Genomic DNA, 21,121 nt, shown 5'->3' on the forward strand with positions numbered 1-21,121 from the left:
AAGATCACCTAACTGTCTTTTAGTGCAATACTTACCATTTTGGCTTTCTTAGGTTGAGAATTCCCCTTCACATACATAGTTAGCTTTATAAATATATTTAAAAACACTTGGATTATAAGAGAGATAATAAAATCCCTCACCCAGTGCTCTTTGATTAAACCTTAATTTCCAAAATATTTCCCGTTATGTATTGGAATAGTAATAATGGTTTGCATCACTCTATGTCCAGACAGTTAAATCACACTCATTGCTATATCTTTAAACATATATAGCATTTTTCTTCAGAGAATCTCAAAAAATTTTACAAGGTTTATATCCTCACAATACACCTGAGAAGTAGCTAAGCATTATTAGATCCAGTATCCCAAGCACAGAGGGGCTTGTTAGAGGCTCTGTATTAATGTTATATTACAAAAAATAATCATAATTATACAGATGGGGAAAGGTAAAGTAATTTCTCCAAGACCACATCATAAATCAATGGCAGAGCCAGAAATGGATTTGCGGAGCCCTGATTCAAATTTCCCTTTTCTAACCACAACAGCCACTATTGGAGGTGAGGGTTTGCCTTATGCTTTCACTTAGAGCTTGTGAAAAAAACAGAATGAACCATGTTTCAAGTTTGAAACTGAATGCAGGAATCAGAATATGAAAATCCTAGTATTAAAATTTACATTAGAAATAGTCAAACCTCACTGGTTTAAACTGTCCTATTAGCACAGGAGAGGCAGTTTTATCATATGTCTTGTAATATTTGGTATTTTGCTTAAGTTCTGATTTGTTGAGGGTCCTCCTTGGACTACAGGACAATCTTAGTTTGCATTTTTTAAAAAAAGTAAGTTTCCAGCCTTTGTTTGTTGGATGAAAAACAAGAAACAAACAAAACCTTTAAAATCTAATCCCTAAAGGTTCCAAAACCAGAAAGCAAATAATTTTTTTTTCCATTCTGACTCATGATTTTTGAATGTTTGGCATTAATACTGCTAATGTAAATATTAAATAATAGTGGTTCTCTTTCTTTGTATTTCTGTGGACCTCATCACTGCAGTATCTGCTCTTCATTAAACCCTGATCCTGCCACTTATTCCTGTGCCTACATGGAGGCCCAGTGAAGTCAGAAACACCCTCCTCCTGGCACAGGTACTACCTGTGCACAAGCTTGCAGGATCTGGTCCTCAAATTGTAAACTCTTGAGGGCCGGGACCATTTTTTTTCATTATTTGGGGTCTGGATCCTGACAGGGGCCTCCAGGTGCGGCTGTTTTGTATCATTTACACAACATAACAGTAACAGTTCTAAACCTAGGCAGGTTGCAGCACTCGCCCCCTCAGCTGGGAATGTGCTTCCCCAAATCCATGGGGGGAGAGGGGCAGTGAAAATGCTCCCCCATATGCCTGGCCATCCTGTCACCAGAAGGCATGCAGCAGGGCAGGTAAAGACCTTGGAAACCTGGGGCTGAGCGGGGAGAGAGACGCATGCGTACAGCGGGCTAGCTCCGCCCCGCCCCGCCCCGCCATTCTTCGTTGGGGGGGAGAGGGAGAAGTCCCGCCCCTAGCTGCCAGAGAGCCAATGGGCGGCAGGATACGGTTGCCAAGGTCTAGCGTCGCTACTCCCAGGGCAGATGGCGGCCCCCGGGCCTGGTTGCTACTCAGGGGCGGTGAAGGCTCAGCGGCGGGAAGGTGAGGGCTCGGGCCGTTGGTCTGTCTGGCTGCCTGGCAGCACACTCGAGAGCAGGTCCGCCTGCCTGCGTCCAGGAGGAGGGGGGCTGCTCTGTCTCCGGGGGGGAGAGAGAGAGAGAGAGAGAGAGTGTGTGTGTGTGTGTGTGTGTGTGTGTGTGTGTGTGTGTGTGTGTGTGTGTGTGTGTGTGTGTCTGTCTGTCTGTCTGTCTGTCTGTCTGTCTGTCTGTCTGTCTGTCTGTCTGTCTGCCTGCGCGCGCGGGGTCTGTCTGGGCACCAGGCCGGGAGGAGGGGCGGGTGTGTGTGTCTGTCCGGCACCAGGGGTATGTGTGTGTGGGGGGGGGTGTCTGGGCACCAGGCCGGGAGGAGGGGCGGGTGTGTGTGTCTGTCCGGCACCAGGGGTATGTGTGTGGGGGGGTGTCGGGGCACCAGGCCGGGAGGAGGGGCGGGTGTGTGTGTCTGTCCGGCACCAGGGGTATGTGTGTGTGTGTGGGGGGGTGTCTGGGCACCAGGCCGGGAGGAGGGGCGGGTGTGTGTGTCTGTCCGGCAGCAGGGGTATGTGTGTGTGTGTGGGGGGGTGTCGGGGCACCAGGCCGGGAGGAGGGGCGGGTGTGTGTGTCTGTCCGGCACCAGGGGTATGTGTGTGTGTGTGTGTGTGGGGGGGTGTCGGGGCACCAGGCCGGGAGGAGGGGCGGGTGTGTGTGTCTGTCCGGCACCAGGAGTATGTGTGTGGGGGGGTTGTCTGGGCACCAGGCCGGGAGGAGGGGTGGGTGTGTGTGTCTGTCCGGCACCAGGGGTATGTGTGTGTGTGGGGGGGGGGTGTCTTGGCACCAGGCCGAGAGAAGGGGTGGGTGTGTGTGTCTGTCCGGCACCAGGGGTATGTGTGTGTGTGGGGGGGGGGGTGTCGGGGCACCAGGCCGGGAGGAGGGGCGGGTGTGTGTGTCTGTCCGGCACCAGGGGTATTGTGTGTGTGTGTGGGGGGGTGTCGGGGCACCAGGCCGGGAGGAGGGGCGGGTGTGTGTGTCTGTCCGGCACCAGGGGTATGTGTGTGGGGGGGTTGTCTGGGCACCAGGCCGGGAGGAGAGCGTGAGTGTGTGGGAACAGGAGAAGGAGGAGGGCTCTCACTTGGGGGGGCGGGGTGTTCTGTCTGTTGGAGCACTGAGTGGATAGACGGCTCTCTCCATCTGGACTAGGAGTGGGAAAATTTTTTGGCCTGAGGGCCACATCAGGGTGGCGCAACTGTATGGAGGGCCGGCTAGGGAAGGCAGTGCCTCCCTAAACAGCCTGCCCCCCTCCCCCTATCAGCTCCCTTCCGCTTCCTGCCCCCTGTCTGCCCCCCTCAGAACCCCCCAACCCATCCAGCCCCCCCTGTCCCCTGACCGCCCCCTTCCAGGACTTCTGCCCCCTATGCCCCCTGCTCCTTGTCCCTTGACTGCCCTGACCCCTATTAGCCCCCCAGGACTCCCACTCCGAATCCAATCACCCTCTGCTCCTCGTCCCCTGACCACCCTCTCCTGGGACCCCCTGCCCTAATTACCCCCTGGGATCCCACCCCCTTATCCAGCCCCCCCCACTCCCTGTCCCCTGATTGTCCTTCTGACCCCTATCCACATCCCTGCCCACTGACAGGCCCCCTGGGACTCCCACTCCCAACCCTCCCTGTTCCTCATTCCTTGACCGCCCCCCCAGAACCTCCACCCCATCCAACTGCCTCTTCCTCCCTGACTACCCCTCAGGACCCCTGCTCCCTTACCCAACCCCCCTCCCTTTTCCCACCCCCCTACCAGCAGTAGGAGCTCACAGCCACGACACCTGGCCAGAGCCAGCTGTGCTCCCCACTCTGTCCAGAGGGAGTGGCAGGCCAGAGCATGGCCCATGCAGTGGCATGGCTGCGGGGGACAGCCGGGGAGGGACCGGGAACTAAGCTCCCTGGCTGGGAGCTCAGGGGCTGGGCAGGACGGTCCCATGGCCACAGTTTGCCCACGTCTGGTCTGGACACTGGGAGTGGGGTGTGTGTGGGGTGTCTATCCGGACCATAGGCAAAAGCCACAGGGGGCATGTTCATTGAGGGAGTAGACGGATAACTGTATCTGAGCCCCAAATCTGGCCCTCTGTCAATTAAACTGGATTTCTAGCAGGGAACAACTTCATTATATAAACAAGAACTAAACTACTGAGAAGAGGGATCACTAGAAATGATAATACATTAAACTGTTAGCATAGAGAACACACATTACTTTAAAGTCAGTTCTACCCACAACATAATGCTTTTCTAGGAGACAACTTTGAACAAACAGATTTAAGACACAGTACAAGTAGGAAAACTTGTTTCTTGCTAAAATAAAGTGAGAGTGTATCTTTGTTCTGGTATTTAAGCTATTTTAAACAAAATAAAAGTCATTCCCTTACAAAGATTGCTTCATTTTATGTGTGCTTATTCTTGACTTATACAAGTTATGGCATGCCAGATAATATTTTTGACATAGATGGATTAGGTGATACACTCCAAAGCATTTATAATGAGCTCAGCAGTGTAGTATCTAGATGCCTATGTTTATAAGATGTGTATGTAAATAGTAAACAAATTCCTATGTTTATTTTGGTGTAAATGTTATTTAATAATTCAAGATAAAAAATGTCTATGCAGATGTGTATACAAATCTACAGAAAATTACTATTACTTTTCTATTACCAGTTCTTTCAGCATTCGTGTATGACTTTTTTTTTATTCCGCTAAATAGTTCCAGAAATCTCATCTTGTTACCTAATATTTGTCTTGTTTTTCAGGATATGGACTGTATGTTTATCCTAATTCTTTTTTTCAATATGAAGGAGAATGGAAACAAGGAAGAAAACATGGTAAGGGGAAATAGCTTTTGTCCATTGACAATGAAGGGAAACTTTAATTCACTTATCTAACTTTTTTTTAATTTGTAAAATTTCTGTAGAAACACTATTATACACTGAAGCTAAAGTAAGATTAGGTATGACTCTGCTAAGCAACTGAAGCAGCGACAGTGATAATTGGTGTCATGGATGACAAAGAGGTACAGGAACTAATGGAAAAGCAACAGTGACATTTTGGGGTGAAGTACAGTTGTGGTTATCTTCATGTCTAACAGCCCTCCAGGAAGAAATGTCTTGTTTTCAGGAGTTCAGAGAAATTCTCTTCACCAGTCACACAAGCAAAGGGCAGAAACCCAACCAGATGAACACAGCTATGCATTCAATTAAATATGAATGCTTCCATTTTTCCAAATTTATGAGTTAGTTATCTTGATTTCCAATCATTTTACCTTCAGAGCTTAATTGTGATTCATATTGTTTTAGGACTGGTGCTATGACATATCTCCTCCTGCCCCCATTCCTTGGTGGGAGGCCTGTCTCACACCCAGAAGAATATGGCCATCTTTTACAACTTCACTGAGCTCTTTATGGCACTTTACTGATATGGCAGGGGGATGAAAAGTGGGGTGGGGCAACTCTATCTATTTTATTACTCCTGGAGGCTGATTAATGACTCATCTGAGTACTTTGAAGATTCTTGTCCAGTACAAAGGGGTTAAAAAAAAGGAAAAATAGGAAGGTCCCTAGGGTATAGAAAATAAAATACATATTTAATCAATTCAGGCTATTAAGACTTTCCAGATATGCATGGCATGTGCCTGGGAGTCAGAGACATCACAGTCTTTAGTCCTTAAGTGTAAAAAAAATAGACTCTAGGGCCATAAATACACGGGTCTTGGGTATCATAAATCTGGCAGAGAGTCAGCCCTGGAAAAGGGAGAACCTCTACATGGAGCATCCACCACAAAGAGCTCTGCTTAGCCAGAACTGTAACAAGAGAAAATTGTTGTTGTTGTTGTTGTTGTTTTTTCCCCTTCTTCTTCTTCCTGAGTTGGCTAGTTGCATCCAGAGGAAAAATCTGCATAGATCTTCTTTTTTTTTTTTTTTTTTTTTTTTAGTATATAGGATATAGAAAGGTATAAATTCTTTTAGGTGAACAGAGCCTTTTGGCCAAAGGCCACAAATTAGTAACAGAGAAACTGCCCCTTCACCCCACTCTTCATAGATCCCTTTGTGTAGTCCATTATATCCTTGGAATGGGTGTTATCCTTGCTCCTTCCTCACTGTGTGTCGTATGTGCCTGCTCATGTTCCAGCACACTTGAAAGAGTCTTTACTTCTTTCTGAATTGAGTGTATCATACATAATCATTCAGTGTTTAACTTGCTAGAAATATGTGAGGAGTAAGGAGTTAAGAATATTGTTGTTCAAGAGCTCATCTCAATGTTCTCTCATCTTCTGGAAACAAGTGTCACTTGACTGTTCTCTAAAACTTCTTTGTTTATGTTTTACAAATAAAACAAAAAAACAGTAATTTTCTTTCTTTCATCTTCGTACAAATAATGAGAATCTAGTATATTTGCAACCTTATATTAGGTGCTTACAGACTGGTATGAAAACAATGTCCTTGTCTTCCAAAATTTACACTGGAGATGAAATCCTGGTCCCAATGAAGTCAATGGCAAACTTCCCATTGACTTCACTGGGGTCAGGTTTTCACCCTACACATACAATACTTTGCACTTCTGCACTTCCTTTCATCAAGGGACTAGGTTCCTAAACATTATTTTGATAAATGTTAGGAATGCCTAAAATAGATTAAGATTCTTTAAAGGCATGAAATAAGTCTCACAAAGCCCCTGTAAGATAAGTAGATTTATCTCCTTGATTTATCTATCTCTGTGATTCTAAGTAGATTTATCTCCGTTCTGCAGACAGGTAAATCAAGTCACAGAATGGGGCAGTAGCTTGCCCAGGACTGCACAATGAGTCACACAAATTGCTGAGGATGGAATTAAGAAGCCTTGATTCTCACTTTACTGCTCAAACAATTAGATGTAGTGTCTCTGAGATTATAAAAAGTCTTTTTTGTCACTCATTTGAACTGACATATTGTTTCGTAGGTCATGGTAAGCTGTTATTTAAGGATGGGAGTTATTATGAAGGCGAGTTTGTAGATGGAGAAATTATGGGAAATGGATTGCGATACTGGGCATCTACAGGTTAGTTCTTTTCCCTGGAACACACCATATTCTTTTAATATAAATTTTATCTTTTACAAGGATATATAGAAAAAAGTACATTTGATACCTATCTATATTGTAAATTGCCACCTTGCTTTGCTTTAAATAAGAGTTTTTCCGGGTTTCCATTGTAAATCCTATTTTTTGGGTTTTCATGTGTTTGCTGTTTTATACTGGATTATGTTGACTTTTAGTTAACTCCAAGCAAAGTGCATTTAAAAATGGGTGAGGGATAATCGTGTAAATCAGACGCATGTCTCTTACCTTTGATGATAAGGATCTCAGTCCTGCAAGGATTTCCACACAGGCAGATCCTTACACCTGCATCAAACTCCTTCAGCCCTGATCTTGTAAGAAAGTAAAGGATGAATCACCCTGTGATTAGTGAGCAGATCTTGTGTATGTTCTCACACATGGATGTGTCAATGAACCTATACCCCAGCTGGCACACCTCTCCTTTTTCCTTTCTTGAGTAGCAAGAAACTCTTGGGTAAGGAGTAGCTCATGAAAAATTATTTAAGTTCATCTCTAAATGTGGGGCATCGTGTAATTGTGCTGCCCCAGAAGATACTATGGGAAGGAGTTGTAAGTCCTCACCTCTGCTTCCTTTTTGACCTAAGGATAAGTCACTTTCCTTCTACCCCCAGCCCTTGTGATTGGCAGTCTCTGATGTCTGGCATGTAGCGGGTATGGGGTGGAGTCCATGTAACCTTTTTATTCTATGAATAAATAGGGTAATTACTTGACAGAAAAATATAGTTATTTTTCATTCTGAGATGGTATAGGCACGGACAAATTCACTGTACAGTACTGTATTTTTAGTACCAAGCTCCTGATTTCCCAGGCTTCATACAGAAGATTTGAATGACTACATGCTATCAAAAAGCTGTTAAGTTGACTATGAAATTAAAGTCCTTTTTATACATTTCTTAACCATAAAAGAACATATTATGAATCTTCTTTAACAAGTCACTGCCATTTTTAAGATGCCTCAGTTTTAAAGACATGAAGGGATATGGATTATAATTCATTAGTTTTAAGATAAAGACCTAATGAACAGGTTTTTTCTTCATTTGACTGTACTGATAATAAAAAGCCATTATTAATTATTCATTTTATGACTTTTAAAATACCTTCTACCATTGCTCTGTAAGAAAGGTACAGTAGGAACCTTTTTTTTTATTAGCACATCTTAGACTTAAAAAAAAGAGATTATTTAAACCATATTTGACACAGCTATTATTTCTTTTTTCCACTTTATTTTCTCATATATTTGCTTCCAGGAAACACTTATTCAGGTCAGTTTGTTTCTGGAGAGCTCCATGGACATGGAGTCATGCAGTACAAAGATGGTGGGAAATATGAAGGGGAGTTCTCCTATGGAATGAGAGAAGGTAAGTTAAAGTCTGAGAGGAAACTTTGATTAAAATTCACTCTAAAGTAATTGAGGTTCTGATTTTTTTTTATTATTATTATTTTATTTTATACATTATTAATCACATTTATGATAGCAGTGCCTAAGAATCTACCAAGAATGGGGACCAATTGTGCTAGGTATTATACATAGAGAATAGTAGACGGTCTCTGATTCAGCAAGGCTCAGGCCTAACTTTAAGCATGTAAGTGGTTCCACTGAATTCAGTGGATTATGTGCATTTGACATTAATCACATCTATCTTGCTGAAATAGGCCTTATTTACTAATTGGGGTAAAATCCCTTCACTCTGTCTCCCTTCCCCTACCACCAAGAGTGTCTCAAGTAGAGCAGACTTAGTTAGAAAAGTTCATTTACAACAGAATAAACCAAGGACTTGTGCATTTTGGTGGCCAAATTCAGATTAAGTACAACTCCATTGACTTAATTTGAGTTAAATTGCACCTGCTTACACTACAACTGAATTTGGCACTGACTGTTTACACTTTAATTGGCTGGAGCCTGGTAGACTGAATATTTGGGATGATGAGACTAAGTATAACACAAACCTCTAGAGATTTGAAGTAAACCCTTTCTTATATTTATTCAGCTAGAACTAGATAGGTTTTCCTGCAAAATGTGTGGTGCTGTTTTTGAGATAACAAAAGGCCTTATCATGCAATTATTTGCAAAGATGGTAACTCTGCATGCGTGAGTAGTCCCATTTATGCATGCAATTAATCTCATTGAAGTCAAACTACTCACCTGTGTAACTGTTTGCAGGGCTGAGTCCATAGAATGTTCAAAGTTTGGGGACAGGGCCACTGACTTGACTAGAGACACTGTGAGTAGCTCTGATTTTAATGGGACTACTCTCAATGCATAAAAGTTAAGTGTGCATATGTCTTTCTGTAGGATCAGGACGTTAGTTCTTACAGCACCTAGCATGTGGTGGGTGCCACTGAAATAAACAACAATGTCTGACCTGATTTGTAGTCCACCAAAGTTTGGAAAAACTTTGGATAATTAAAACCCAAACTGTTTATTTTTTTTTGCTTAAACCTTCATCAGTTGGCTGTGCCCTGAGTTTGAAGTAGATATTTTCTGTGCAGTTTAGAAGTTAACTACATTAAAAAAACATATATTAAGGGATTTTATTGCAGAGATATGTAAGGATGTTTCCTGTCTCTAGAGATTGTTGGTGTCTGCTGTAGATTTTCTATTTATTATTATTTAGGACATGGATTACTTGTTGACAAAGATGGACAAACTTATCAAGGAACCTTTTACAATAATAAGAAACATGGAGGAGGGAAAATGACCTTCAAGTAAGTTTTTTAATCTTATTGTATTGTTTTGCTCTTGTTAATATAACATTCTGGGGCTGGATTAAACATGCAAAAATTGGGAAAGTGAGTTAAGGTGAAACTCACCCTGTTATGCCTAGATCTAGCCGTTCACATTTTGCATGTATGAAAGATTATCCTTTCATTGGGATCTTATAACAAGTAATTACATCTTCTCCAATATTTAAGTTCGTGCTCAGTTCTGAACGTTATTACATTTGTGTTAAACCACAAACTCTTAGTGCCATTTTTGTTGTCCTTGTTTTATTAAATCAAAACAAGAAAAACTTCTGTGGAAATGTGGAAAGTTTAAAAATTGTCTCAAGCACACTTACATTTGCCTGATCCCTTTTGGAGTTATTACCCTCTGTCCTGCTAATGAATATTGTACATAGAGATTCTTTGGATCCAATTAAGCAAAAACAATCCATGCAGATTCCACATCATGAAAACCTATGCAAGGTTTGGAAGTTGATTTTTCATCTCTTTTGAGGCATTGCATGGACTTCCTCAGCATGGAAGCTGGGCAGAATTTTGTTTGAATTGGTGTTCAGCTGTTGGACATATGTACCGAGTCCACATGCATTACTGACGGACTTTCTGAAAGGGTTCTTTAAAAAGACATAATCAACTTCCATACATGAAATAAATGACCTCGATTTCCCTGCTAGTGCATAAAGGGTTTTAGGTTTTCACAGTGAAATACAGAAGCTATATTTAAATTGCAAGAATGTCAAAAGGCTTTTTTTTTTAAACTAATTAGTACTGCTGTATCTTAAAGATAATTTTCAAATTCATGTGGCTAAGATTTTATATGTGGAATTTCAGTCTATAGCCTAAGATGAGATATTGAACTCCTCAAAAAATGAATTTACACAGGAAATACTGGCAATCACAATCTAAGCATTGCTGCTGTAATTGCTTGTAAATCATCAGTACTTCACTGTGGTACTGCTTTAGCTATGCTAGTAACACACAGCTCTGTCAATAACTGATTAGCTCTGTATCTAACACTTGTTAACATCTTTTTGTTTTTTAGATTAAAAAACTGTCAAAAGTAATGTGATTATCTAAATACAGTATATTTACAATGAAGGTCAGCCTCACCAAAAATCATGCTTGAGCATGACTATCAGTGGCTTTCTGTGTGGACAGGAATTGCTAAATTAAGGTTTTATTTGTCCGGAACTCTGAGTCCTGAAGTTTCAGTTGCTGAGACTCCATGTGCCAATGGCTGTAGAGTCAAAAGATAGTTCAGCAAAACTAATTTACACTTCGGATATATCTAAAGCCTCTGAAGTCAAGGTGGAAATCTTATCATGGACTTCAGTGGGATTTGGATTAGGCTCTGTGCTTATGCTTTGCACTTTGTTTTTCTATTTTCTGTTTCTATATTGGCTATGCATGGATAGTAGCCCCCACTGATCACATACTAGCGTATAAGTAAGCATACAATGAAAGAAGAATAACAATACCAGTAAGGGCTTGACAGCATGGTAGAAGCGGATCAATCATTCTTACTAAGGAACTATAGAGGACTTCTGTTAATAAGAGTCTGCTAACAGGCCATTTCCATAGCTTGTCATACTGATCTACTCTATCTATTGGCTTACCTTGGTTGCAAAGCGAGCTGTACCTTACCTGTGCCTCTGACTCACAAATGTCTCCATGTTTGTGAGCACTTCTTAGAAGGCACCTCGCAGATCAGATTCAATCAGGGAATAAAGGAAAGGGTCTCCTATAGAAATAACTCATGCAATGTATCATCCGTTATCTGTCTCTGGGGTGAAAAGGGTTTGAAGGCCAGTGATGGGAGCTGGCTGAATTAAGCACTTCCAGATGGTCGCCTGCTTCCCAGAGGAAGTGCCAGTTGAAGGTTGTGGGCATTATTATGCTGACTTCGCTGTGACTATGCTTTGCTGCTGCTGTTTACTTTTAATGGCTTATCCTGCAGGTTTGCAAGCCCTGGTTTTCCAGGATAGCACATTATGTTATCTATCAAGTCACAAAGCATGTAAACATTAAGAATTTTCTCCTGGTTGGTTGTTTCAGGAATGGTGATAAGTATGAAGGAGACTGGATCCTGGACCAGCAACAGGGTCATGGGGTGCTGCGCTGTGCCGATGGAACTATATATGAGGTATATAAAAAGGACATGTGAGAAGCAGTAGCGCTGTAACTAGGAAAGCACAAAGGAGGATTGTACAGGGTGCTTCAGGTGAATAGCCCAGAAACTTAATGACTAGAGCTGGGCATATTATTCACAGCAGTCAGCTCCTTTGACAAATTTAGCCCATTTTTGATCATGAATTATCCATTAGTAGAATATCATTTTGGGATTATTTGACATTATTCTACTATTTTTATGTAAATACCATTCAGCCATAGCAGCAAAGAATCCTGTGGCACCTTATAGACTAACAGACGTTTTGGAGCATGAGCTTTTGTGGGTGAATACTCACTTCGTCAGATGCATGTGACGAAGTGGGTATTCACCCACAAAAGCTCATGCTCCAAAACGTCTGTTAGTCTATAAGGTGCCACAGGATTCTTTGCTGCTTTTACAGATCCAGACTAACATGGCTACCCCTCTGATACTTGACACAATTCAGCCATAATTATTTGGGAATTATTCCCTAGGACTACTGGAATATTAGTGATTTACAAATAGCTATTTGCTCTGTATGACTGGTCCTTTAAGACAGTATTACTTCTGCTGCCTGATTGGACACTTGAAAATTTTATAAACAGGATGAGTTAATGAATAATTCACTTTTGTTGTGAAAATCCATATAAACACATTTTGTCGCCACAACCACTGTGCATATGAATAGTCACAGAAAACAGATAAAATTACAGTGTATATAGTAACACTTAAGCAATTGTAAGATGCCACTCATAAACAGTGTTATTACAGCGTTGCTGTAGAATGGGCCTGATTCCCCACTGCCTAGCACCAAAGTGTGTGTTGAGTGCTACCAAGTGATATGTCTCTGCTCAAATACACCTGGTAATATTTTCCCCTAACTTTGCAGACGTGTAAATGGTTATACAAGATGCAAGATAGTGGAAAATCAGGTTTTTTTTTTAATATATATATAATATATATATACACACACACACACAAAAATGATTGGAGTATATACATTGGAGGAATTTAAAAAAACAAAGGAATCCAGTAGCATCTTTGATTCATTTCAAATGAGACAATAGTATGATCAAGTAGTTTCAGTGCTGTGAAATTCTATCCCAGTGTAGCATGAATTGCAAAGGCCCGAAAAATTGCATGTCAAATGTTTCACTTGCTGCTAAACCAGAGAAGGAGAAATTAGTTTGGTGGAAAATGGAAAAAAAATGAAAGCTAGCACCAAGTTCAGCAATGGGGCCCAATTTTCCTCTCACTTTTATACTAGCATGACAACTGATTTTAGTGGAATTGCTCCTTATTTTCACCAGTGTAGGTGAGAACAGAATCAGGCCCCAGTGTAAACAGATGGAGTTTATACCAGGGTTACAGCAGGGCAGAATTAAGCCCCTTCTCTTCTAACTCTGCCTCCAATATATACATGACATTCTACTAAATTTGATGGGTTTGTCTATAATATAAATGACAGCCTAGTAACAAATGCTGATTAAAAGAAATTAGAAGATGCCTGGTCACCTCTTTTTACAATAAGAGGTATTCAGTTGCTTAGGAACTCAATATTCCAACACAGAAAGGTGAGTATCTTTCCAGTGTAAATGAAGCAATAAGATATGGCAGGGTGTGAATAACTTACAAATAGGTGCATTGTCAGGCAAGAGGCTGAAGACCAAGTGCCATCCATATCATGTATAGATGTGAATAATTATACAATAAATAAGGCATAAAGTTTTGTTATTGCAATTATAGAATGTCTGGAGGCTAAAAACAAGTCTCCAGTTTTAAATTTGAGCTGTTAAGGATCTGAACCAGGGCCATTTTATGTGTGTATGTAATGTAGGACCTTTATTTGTTTAAAAAAAAAAAATCACTTTCCTGAAACTTGTTTTACACCACCAGTGTCTGAAGAGACAGGATTGTGATCCAGCAGTGTCTTAGGCTTCAAAGTGTTCTTGTTCATTTAAAATAAAAGCAGTATTTAAAAACATTATCAATTTTTTTTTTCCTCCGCTACTGTATCATTTCTTAGGAAATAATTGAGATGATATAGTATTAGGTGGCTAATTTTCCTGCTTGGAGTGATCTGTGGCTATGTCTATTGCTCTGTTTTACAGCTTAGTTACATAATGTTTAGTGTCTAAACTCAAAGGGTTTTCCATCCAAAGCAAGTGTCCGAAAGCAAGCTCTGTTTTCATCTTCTGAGTGTCTGTCTGTGTCTCTCTCTCTCTCTCTCTCTCTCTTTAATTGACTTTGAGCCTGATCCAACTCACATTGGAGACCATCAGGAATAGTCCCACTGAGTAGGGCCTTTTTTGAAGAAATTTGACAAAAATGGAAGTGCAGATACAATGTGACCACAATAACATTAAACAATCTGGCTATGCATCACAACGCATAGTCTGTTGTGTCTTATTGCTCTGGAAGTACAGAAATGCCACTCGTGCATTAATGTAGGAAATTAGATAATCATTAGGAGCAATTTCTATCTATTTGTCTGTAAACATGTATGCCTTGTTCACATTCTCCAAAATGTTAGTGGGGTTAATTTGAGGGGATATGACAGATTTTTCCTCTTTCCCTCCTAGAAGAAGAATTTGGTGTGTGTGTGTGTGTGTGTGTGTGGAGGGGGTTTGTTCAAAGATCTCTTTCTCAGTTTTTTTAAACTTCAGATAAGTCTGCTAATACCCTTATCCTAACAATACTTTTAGAAGTTAACATTTTAAGGGGAGGGAGGTAGACTAGCATATGGAAGAATACTTATACTATACTTTTGTGGCATATTGTAATGTATTCACTGTCTTATGTATGTGTGTTACTAGTTTAGAGCCTTAGGCCAGATCTACACCTAAAATGTAGGTTGATCTAGATATGTCACTTGGGTGTGAAAAATTGACACCCATAAGAGACATAGTTAAGCCGACCTAAGCCCCAGTGTAGACACAGCTAGGTCAACAGAAGAATTCTTCCATCCACCTAGCTATCGCCTCTGGAGGGGGTGGACTTACAGTCATTGGCAAAAACCCTTCCAATGCTATGGCAAGTGTCTGCATTACAGTGCTACAGTGGCATAGTGCAATGCTGCTGCTGTAGTGCTTGTAGGGTAGGCATAGCCTTTGTCTGTAGGGATGCAAGTGTAGTCCTGTATGAATTTACATTGGGTGTAGTTCTAAAATTCAGCTTTTCAGACACTGAAAGCTAATGTGCAAAACAGCTACAAGACTGTACATAGAAATAAAAAGAAATTAATCAAATATCTCAGATGTACAAGATTTTAGAGAAATTCAGCTCAGGAAACAGGCAAATCAGTATGTGGGTACTCAGCTGACTTTGTCTTAGGAAGAAAAACATGACTTTCCTAGTAAAGCAAGGGATTTTGTATGTCTGTTTTAAAGATAGTGGGGTTGGGCTATCCCAGTGATACTCAAACTGTAGCTCTAGTGTCATATTGACTGTCTCTGCATGGGTGCTGGAGGAGCTCAGAGTTTGATTGCAGCTGCAAATGGGTTGCCTGATGACCGGCACACTGAATGGAACGCTGCCTGATGCATGTGAAGCAGTGTGCTGGGGAGTGCTGGATAACTGGAGAGAAGTCACCAGGATCTCTCCTAGGTCCTGATTCAGCAAAGTATTTAAGCATATACTTAGAGTTGAGAGGCGATTGTGCCAAACGGGGAAGAAGAGATCTGCAAAGTAATTGCAGTATGATGTCCTGACGGTCCAAGGAAATGTTTTCATTGTGATGTATCCACACTTGAAAATTTAGCATTCCAGCAGTTCAGTGTCATACTACAAAATATCACAATGCAATATCAGGACTCTGCAGTATGTTTTTTTTTTTTGTGGGTTTCTGCATCTCCGTTTGATGGAGAAATTGCTCTCCAGAGCTGCAAGCCTAGTCCAAGTGTTCTACTGTGTTTACAGTGGGAGTGTATCTTTTATTCCAAGACAGTGTTTCTTAAATTCAGGAATTTTCAGAGTTTGATGCCAAGGATTCAAAATATCTCCTTTTGAAACTGATTTTAGTGGTCTAATTTTAGACCATAGTGAATACTTGGCCTCCTCAAATACTAGCCCCTACAACACATACAATTAATGAGGCATTATAGAGTATTACTAGTATTCACCTCCAAAGAGGAGCCTGGAATTTGACTACCAAGAGGCAGAAGTGAGGCTGGTGATCTGAACTGCATGGGGAAGGTTGTACAACACCTGTGCTTACTACCTGGCTCTAGCATCCCTCCTCCCACTTGAACACTAAATCTCCACTGAATTCCAGTAATAGAAAGTTAATCAGTGTGTTATTTTATATCATGCAAATGTGGTATATAATTAGTCATGCCTTCCATACTGTTCTCTGTTTGATATCAGGGTTCCTGTGCTGAGAATTCTTTGCCTTTTCAGTTAAAGATGTGTTTCTCAGTTGAATAGAAATGAACACAGTAATTCTTCTCCCTACTCTTATTTCCATGTATGCTTTTTTAAAAAATATAATCAATAGGACAAGCGTCAGTGGGGTAGCTGTGTTACTCTGGATCTGTAAAAAGCAACAAAGAGTCCTGTGGCACCTTATAGACTAACAGATGTATTGGAGCATGAGCTTTCGTGGGTGAATGCCCACTTCGTCAGATGCACGAAAGCTTATGCTCCAATACATCCGTTAGTCTATAAGGTCCACAGGACTCTTTGTTGCTTTTCAATAGGACAAGTAACACTTGCTATTCCTGGGATAGTACAAATTAGTTTGAATTAGATATGGAAACTATTAACAAAAAATGTACCATTACCAGTATGTTTCTGGTCTTAGGTACATGTTGCCTATCCATGTTGTTATGAAACATTGCTAACTGGCAATAAGAAGGGAGTAATTGGCTTGGCATTTTTGATAAATGAGTGTAGCTTATGCATTATTTGCACCACTAGGTGGCTCTCTAACATTTGTTTACAGATTGATCTATTAAACGCCCCAAAGTTTGATTTGCTTACATTATCCTGGACTGCCCCTGCATGGTTGTAAATGTTTAGTATTGTATTTATTTACAATGCATATGAACTCAAACAGAAAAATAGTTTGATAGGAAAAATATCTAACAATTCTATCAACAATACTTTGCTGATTAATTTAGCATTTTAATTGACTCTTAGGCAAGTTTATGAAATGAGCAGATAACAAACAAAAATCCCAACATTGCTATTAGTATTCATCCAACACATACTACTTTAAAGATTTTATACATATTGTGGTAATAAAACACTAAAAGCTAAGGAACTTATAGAAGTTGTTAAACTCTGATATTAAACTTAACTAACATATTGTCTTGTCATTAGGAATGAGCTGCTCAGTCTTCTAGAAGCCTTGTCCAAGTCATCCTAGTGATCTAGATCTTGCAGCTCAATCAGATGGTCAAATCTTTCCACAGTTGCAAGTTGAATTTCTTTCCACACTCTGCTCCTAAAGCCTCATTCCTATGCAGGATAGCAAAATAAACATGTTCCTGTCTGCCTATCTGCCTTGGGCACTTAGGGTGGGATCAATGAAGGGATTTAGGTATTGCAACGTTGAGTGTCATGATGCCTAACTTTTAGGTGCCTAGAAAAATTACAGGAATAACACTGCAATCCACAAAGCCTAAATTAGGGACCTAGACTCCCTGTAATGAATGGAGGGATAGGTACCTTAGACTGCAGTCGTCAAAGCCAGCATGCTAAGTGGGAAGCCACCTAGTGGGAGATCCTGCATTCCTCTCATGGAGATATATGGCTAAATTCAAACTGCATGAAGGCTCCTAGCTCTGCTAGTGATACAGAAACTGAGAGAAGACAGGCACTCGGCCACCTAAACTGTGTGCACGGTTTGACAGTTATGGCAGCAGAGGGGCAGAAGCTGCCTTATAACATTTAGTCTAGTGGATAGAATACTTACCCAGAATGTGGAAGACTCCTAGGTCACCTCCCTCCTGAGGGAGAGAAGGGATTTGAACAAGGGTCTGTTACCTCTCAGGTGAGTGCCCTACCCACTAGGTTTTAGAGTCATTCTAACATGATCTCTTGCCCAAGTAATTGAGGATTAAATGCACAACTTCAGTAGAAGAGACTGAGGGAGCCCCACCCCAGAATACCCTAGAGCTCAGTGATTAGCGCATACAGCTGAGAGGTAGCAGATACCTGTTCAAAACCCTTCTCCCCTTCAGGGGTGAGGTGAGGTGGCAGTGGAATGCAAACCAGGTGTCTCCCACATCCTGGGTGAGTACCCTATTCACAGGGCTAAAGATTATAAGGGAGCTGCTGTTCTTCTGCCCCACTCCGTGGGCTGTTTTGTGTGTGTCTGAGGGGCCTGATCCAATAGAGATGCTTAGAGGCTGCCTCCCAGGCTGGGTGCCCATATGTGACTTGGGCAGCTGAATTCCTTTCTATCAGTTTGTGAATCACGCTGGAGTGTAGGCAGGAGATAGGCATCAGACTGCCTATCATGAGGCGCAGCATACATACTCAGGCAGAAGATAGGGTGAGGCTGCAGTACACATGCCCAGAGGAATAAAACCTAGGCACCAAGCGAGTTTAGGCACTTGCAGCATTAGGTGAGTTTTGTGGCTCAGACAAGTGCCTAAAAATGGGACTTAGGCCTATGTCTCTTAGTGGACCCACCCTTATCCATTGTCTTTGGCTTTGACGTTTCACTTAACATCCAGGTTTACAGTGGGCATTGTCTCTTCCATTCCAAATTGGAAAAAATAGATGATAGATTTTAAGACTACCCATTGTGACCTTACAGAGGTGAGAGGATCCTTTCTATCTCTTGCCTCTGTCAGCTAGTGGCCAGGCTTTAGCGCAGATGTAGACAACTAGCAGAATATACCACTCACTTTGTAAATTTTATGTGTGTACATCTTGAATGTTACCAAGTCACATTTCAACTCAGTGACCCTTATGATTTATATTAAATGGCACTTCCAGGCAACCTGAAAAGAATTTCCCTACTGACCGAGTCAACAGGAACTGTCCCAGCTACAAGCCTCTCTGCACATCTTACAGTGCCATTTGTTAAACCGTGAGCTTTCTCTCATTTTTTTCCCCTCTGCCTTAACCCCACCATCCTGTTCATTCCACATTACAACTAATCTTTTTGGGCTAGGCAAACTAGAGATGAACATTAAGTTCGTCATGTGAAGAAAATCTCTTGTCTAAATTGCTTCAACAAATTATCCTTTGACAGATTCTGTTGAAGGTGTATAGAAATCTGCAGCAAATATTTTTCCACTGTTTAATATTTTAGGCAGTTGTTAATGCAAAATTAGTTTGTGTTGTAGTTATTTACATTAAAAATTATGGGGGTTGAACATTCTTAGATCAGTTACTCATCATATGTAGCACCTCTTATACAATGTATTTTAATGCCTTCCAGGAAGAAAACTGCCAACAATATGGTTAAGATAATTTAGGAAAGCAGACGGAAAAACCTAGTCTTCAGATATTTTTGTAATTGCTGCTGGAAGCAAGGACTGAAGAACTTGAGGTCAAATTTACTCTCAGAATGTTGAGATATCTAAAGGCAGGCTGTGCCCCAACCGTTTGAAGATAGTATCGTGATACAATAACAGCTCAGCTCTTGCTATGCTGAATACACACTTATAAGACAGAAGAGTTAAACAAGATGTGAATTGTAAAAAAAATGAGCAATTAGGTTTTGCAAAACCTAATCAGAGACTGTGTACAGGTAATGAAAAGATTCAAAGCCAGTCATGATGCTAAACAAATCTTGTTATCTGTATCAAGCACAGGGAATCTCAAGCCTCTGTTTTGCCCATGAAAGCTTGTGCCTGTACATTTTCCTGGCATAGTCTTTGGGCATTCAAAATTCTTATGTACACAAGCTTTATTTATTGCAAGTTATCTAGGACTTTACCCAGTTTGCACACAACAGCTTTACTCATGAAGATGGCGGGCTCTCTAGGTTGCTTTTGAAAGGTTATGGTCCTTATTGGGACAATATTTTGAAGAAGCTGAGTGGAGAGTGGATCTAAGAAGCCAAATCAGCCCAGTCATAAAATAACCAATTTAGGAAAATAAGTGCATGGACAAATGTTTCAATCTTTAGTATAGGAGAGGAAGCACTTCTACATGGCAGTATTTTTGAGGTGTCAAAGAACAGATTGAATAAGGGCACGGATGCTACATTTGGTGTATCTGTCCTCTGCGTTTTTGATCTGTAATAACACAACAGCTAGATTTCCTTTTGGACAACCCTTGGAAGGAGAGAAATTAGTAAGTAGGTCAATCTGCTGGTAGCACATTTGGATTTTTCAAAAATGTTTATCTCAGCCAACAGTTTGATTAAACATCAGGTGAACAAGCAGTAGTTAAGACTACACTAATGGAGGAAGCTGTTAATGGCAAAATAACTCAGGTTATCATCTGCATAACCATAAAAAACTAATTTCACACTGGGGGAGGAATGTTGCCAAGAGGTAAGAGTACAGGTACTAAACTGGAATACTGAAAAAATCTATAATGAGACTAGAGCATTGAAAGCTTTAAGGCATAAAAATTCCCATCATTGACCTATATTCTTATGAATTCAATTTGAACATGTGACTGTGTGGACGCAGTTGAGATTGGGAGACAATCTAATGAAATACATATGAAGTTTGCATGGATTAATGAACTAAAGCATTTATTTTTCCACATGAAAAGTGTTTCTTACCTATGATTCCTCTTCTTTCGTGGCTGCATAGGTCCCAGTAAGCAGATGCTGTGTTCCATTCTGTCCCTGTTGCTGATTCTGTGTGTGTTTTGGCTGAGTTTAGTTTGTCTTCTTTCCCAGAGGAAGGCCTGCTGTTTGATACACCTGTTAACTACGCTAACCAGGTGGCTAGCCTTATGGGCTTTTTCACCTGAAATGTTTTTTCTAAGATCCGTTTGAGTTTCATTATCTGTTTTAAAGAGTAATAGCCTCAGTAATTATGCAGATTCTTTAAGTTTAATTGGCTGATATTTAAATTACCAGATTTCAATAGTTCTGATTTATACCACATTCCTGTGGAAAACTGAGAAAGTATAGATACAGTAAAAACTCATCCCCAGTTTGACACTAAGGTAACATAATGATGAGTGCAATTAGAACAACCTAGATCAGTAATGTCAGCAGTGGAAAAGTAGCAATGCATTTTTTAAGTAAATAAAAATTGAAATTGCTGTTGGCATCACTGGCTATTGCTTCACTCATGAATATAACTTATTATTTGTATTCCAGTACTGTCAAGTGTTCACTGACACTTTCCAAACGTATGAATGTGCAGTCTCTCTAATGCTCCGTGACCTTTTGTTACAATCAAAGGCATGTGCATAATGCAATATTCACAAGAATATGCCAGTAGGAGGGTGTAACCAATAATAGTTGTCGGAATACAGACCAGTAATCCAAGAAAAGCTTTCCTCTTACCCCCTTCCTTCAGTTCA

The 21,121-nt window shown here is 40.9% G+C and overlaps 1 protein-coding gene across 2 annotated transcripts in view; it reads left to right on the top strand.

Annotated features, from left to right (window-relative positions):
- The window catches only part of MORN1 (MORN repeat containing 1), a 116,314-nt gene that overhangs the window by 1,325 nt on the left and 93,868 nt on the right, over positions 1 to 21,121 (top strand). Inside the window, exons 1-6 of one of the 2 annotated variants that reach the window (XM_050931718.1) lie at positions 1,594 to 1,679; positions 4,464 to 4,535; positions 6,646 to 6,744; positions 8,049 to 8,159; positions 9,417 to 9,507; positions 11,578 to 11,665. In XM_050931718.1, coding sequence (XP_050787675.1) covers positions 1,622 to 1,679; positions 4,464 to 4,535; positions 6,646 to 6,744; positions 8,049 to 8,159; positions 9,417 to 9,507; positions 11,578 to 11,665 — 519 coding nt within the window. In that variant the 5' untranslated portion in view covers positions 1,594 to 1,621. Of the gene's footprint in view, positions 1 to 1,593; positions 1,680 to 4,463; positions 4,536 to 6,645; positions 6,745 to 8,048; positions 8,160 to 9,416; positions 9,508 to 11,577; positions 11,666 to 21,121 lie in introns of those variants that run through there. The other variant, XM_050931717.1, reaches the window with a different exon arrangement.

This window comes from Gopherus flavomarginatus, chromosome 21 (genome assembly GCF_025201925.1).
Source record: "Gopherus flavomarginatus isolate rGopFla2 chromosome 21, rGopFla2.mat.asm, whole genome shotgun sequence".
Lineage (NCBI taxonomy): Eukaryota > Metazoa > Chordata > Testudines > Testudinidae > Gopherus > Gopherus flavomarginatus.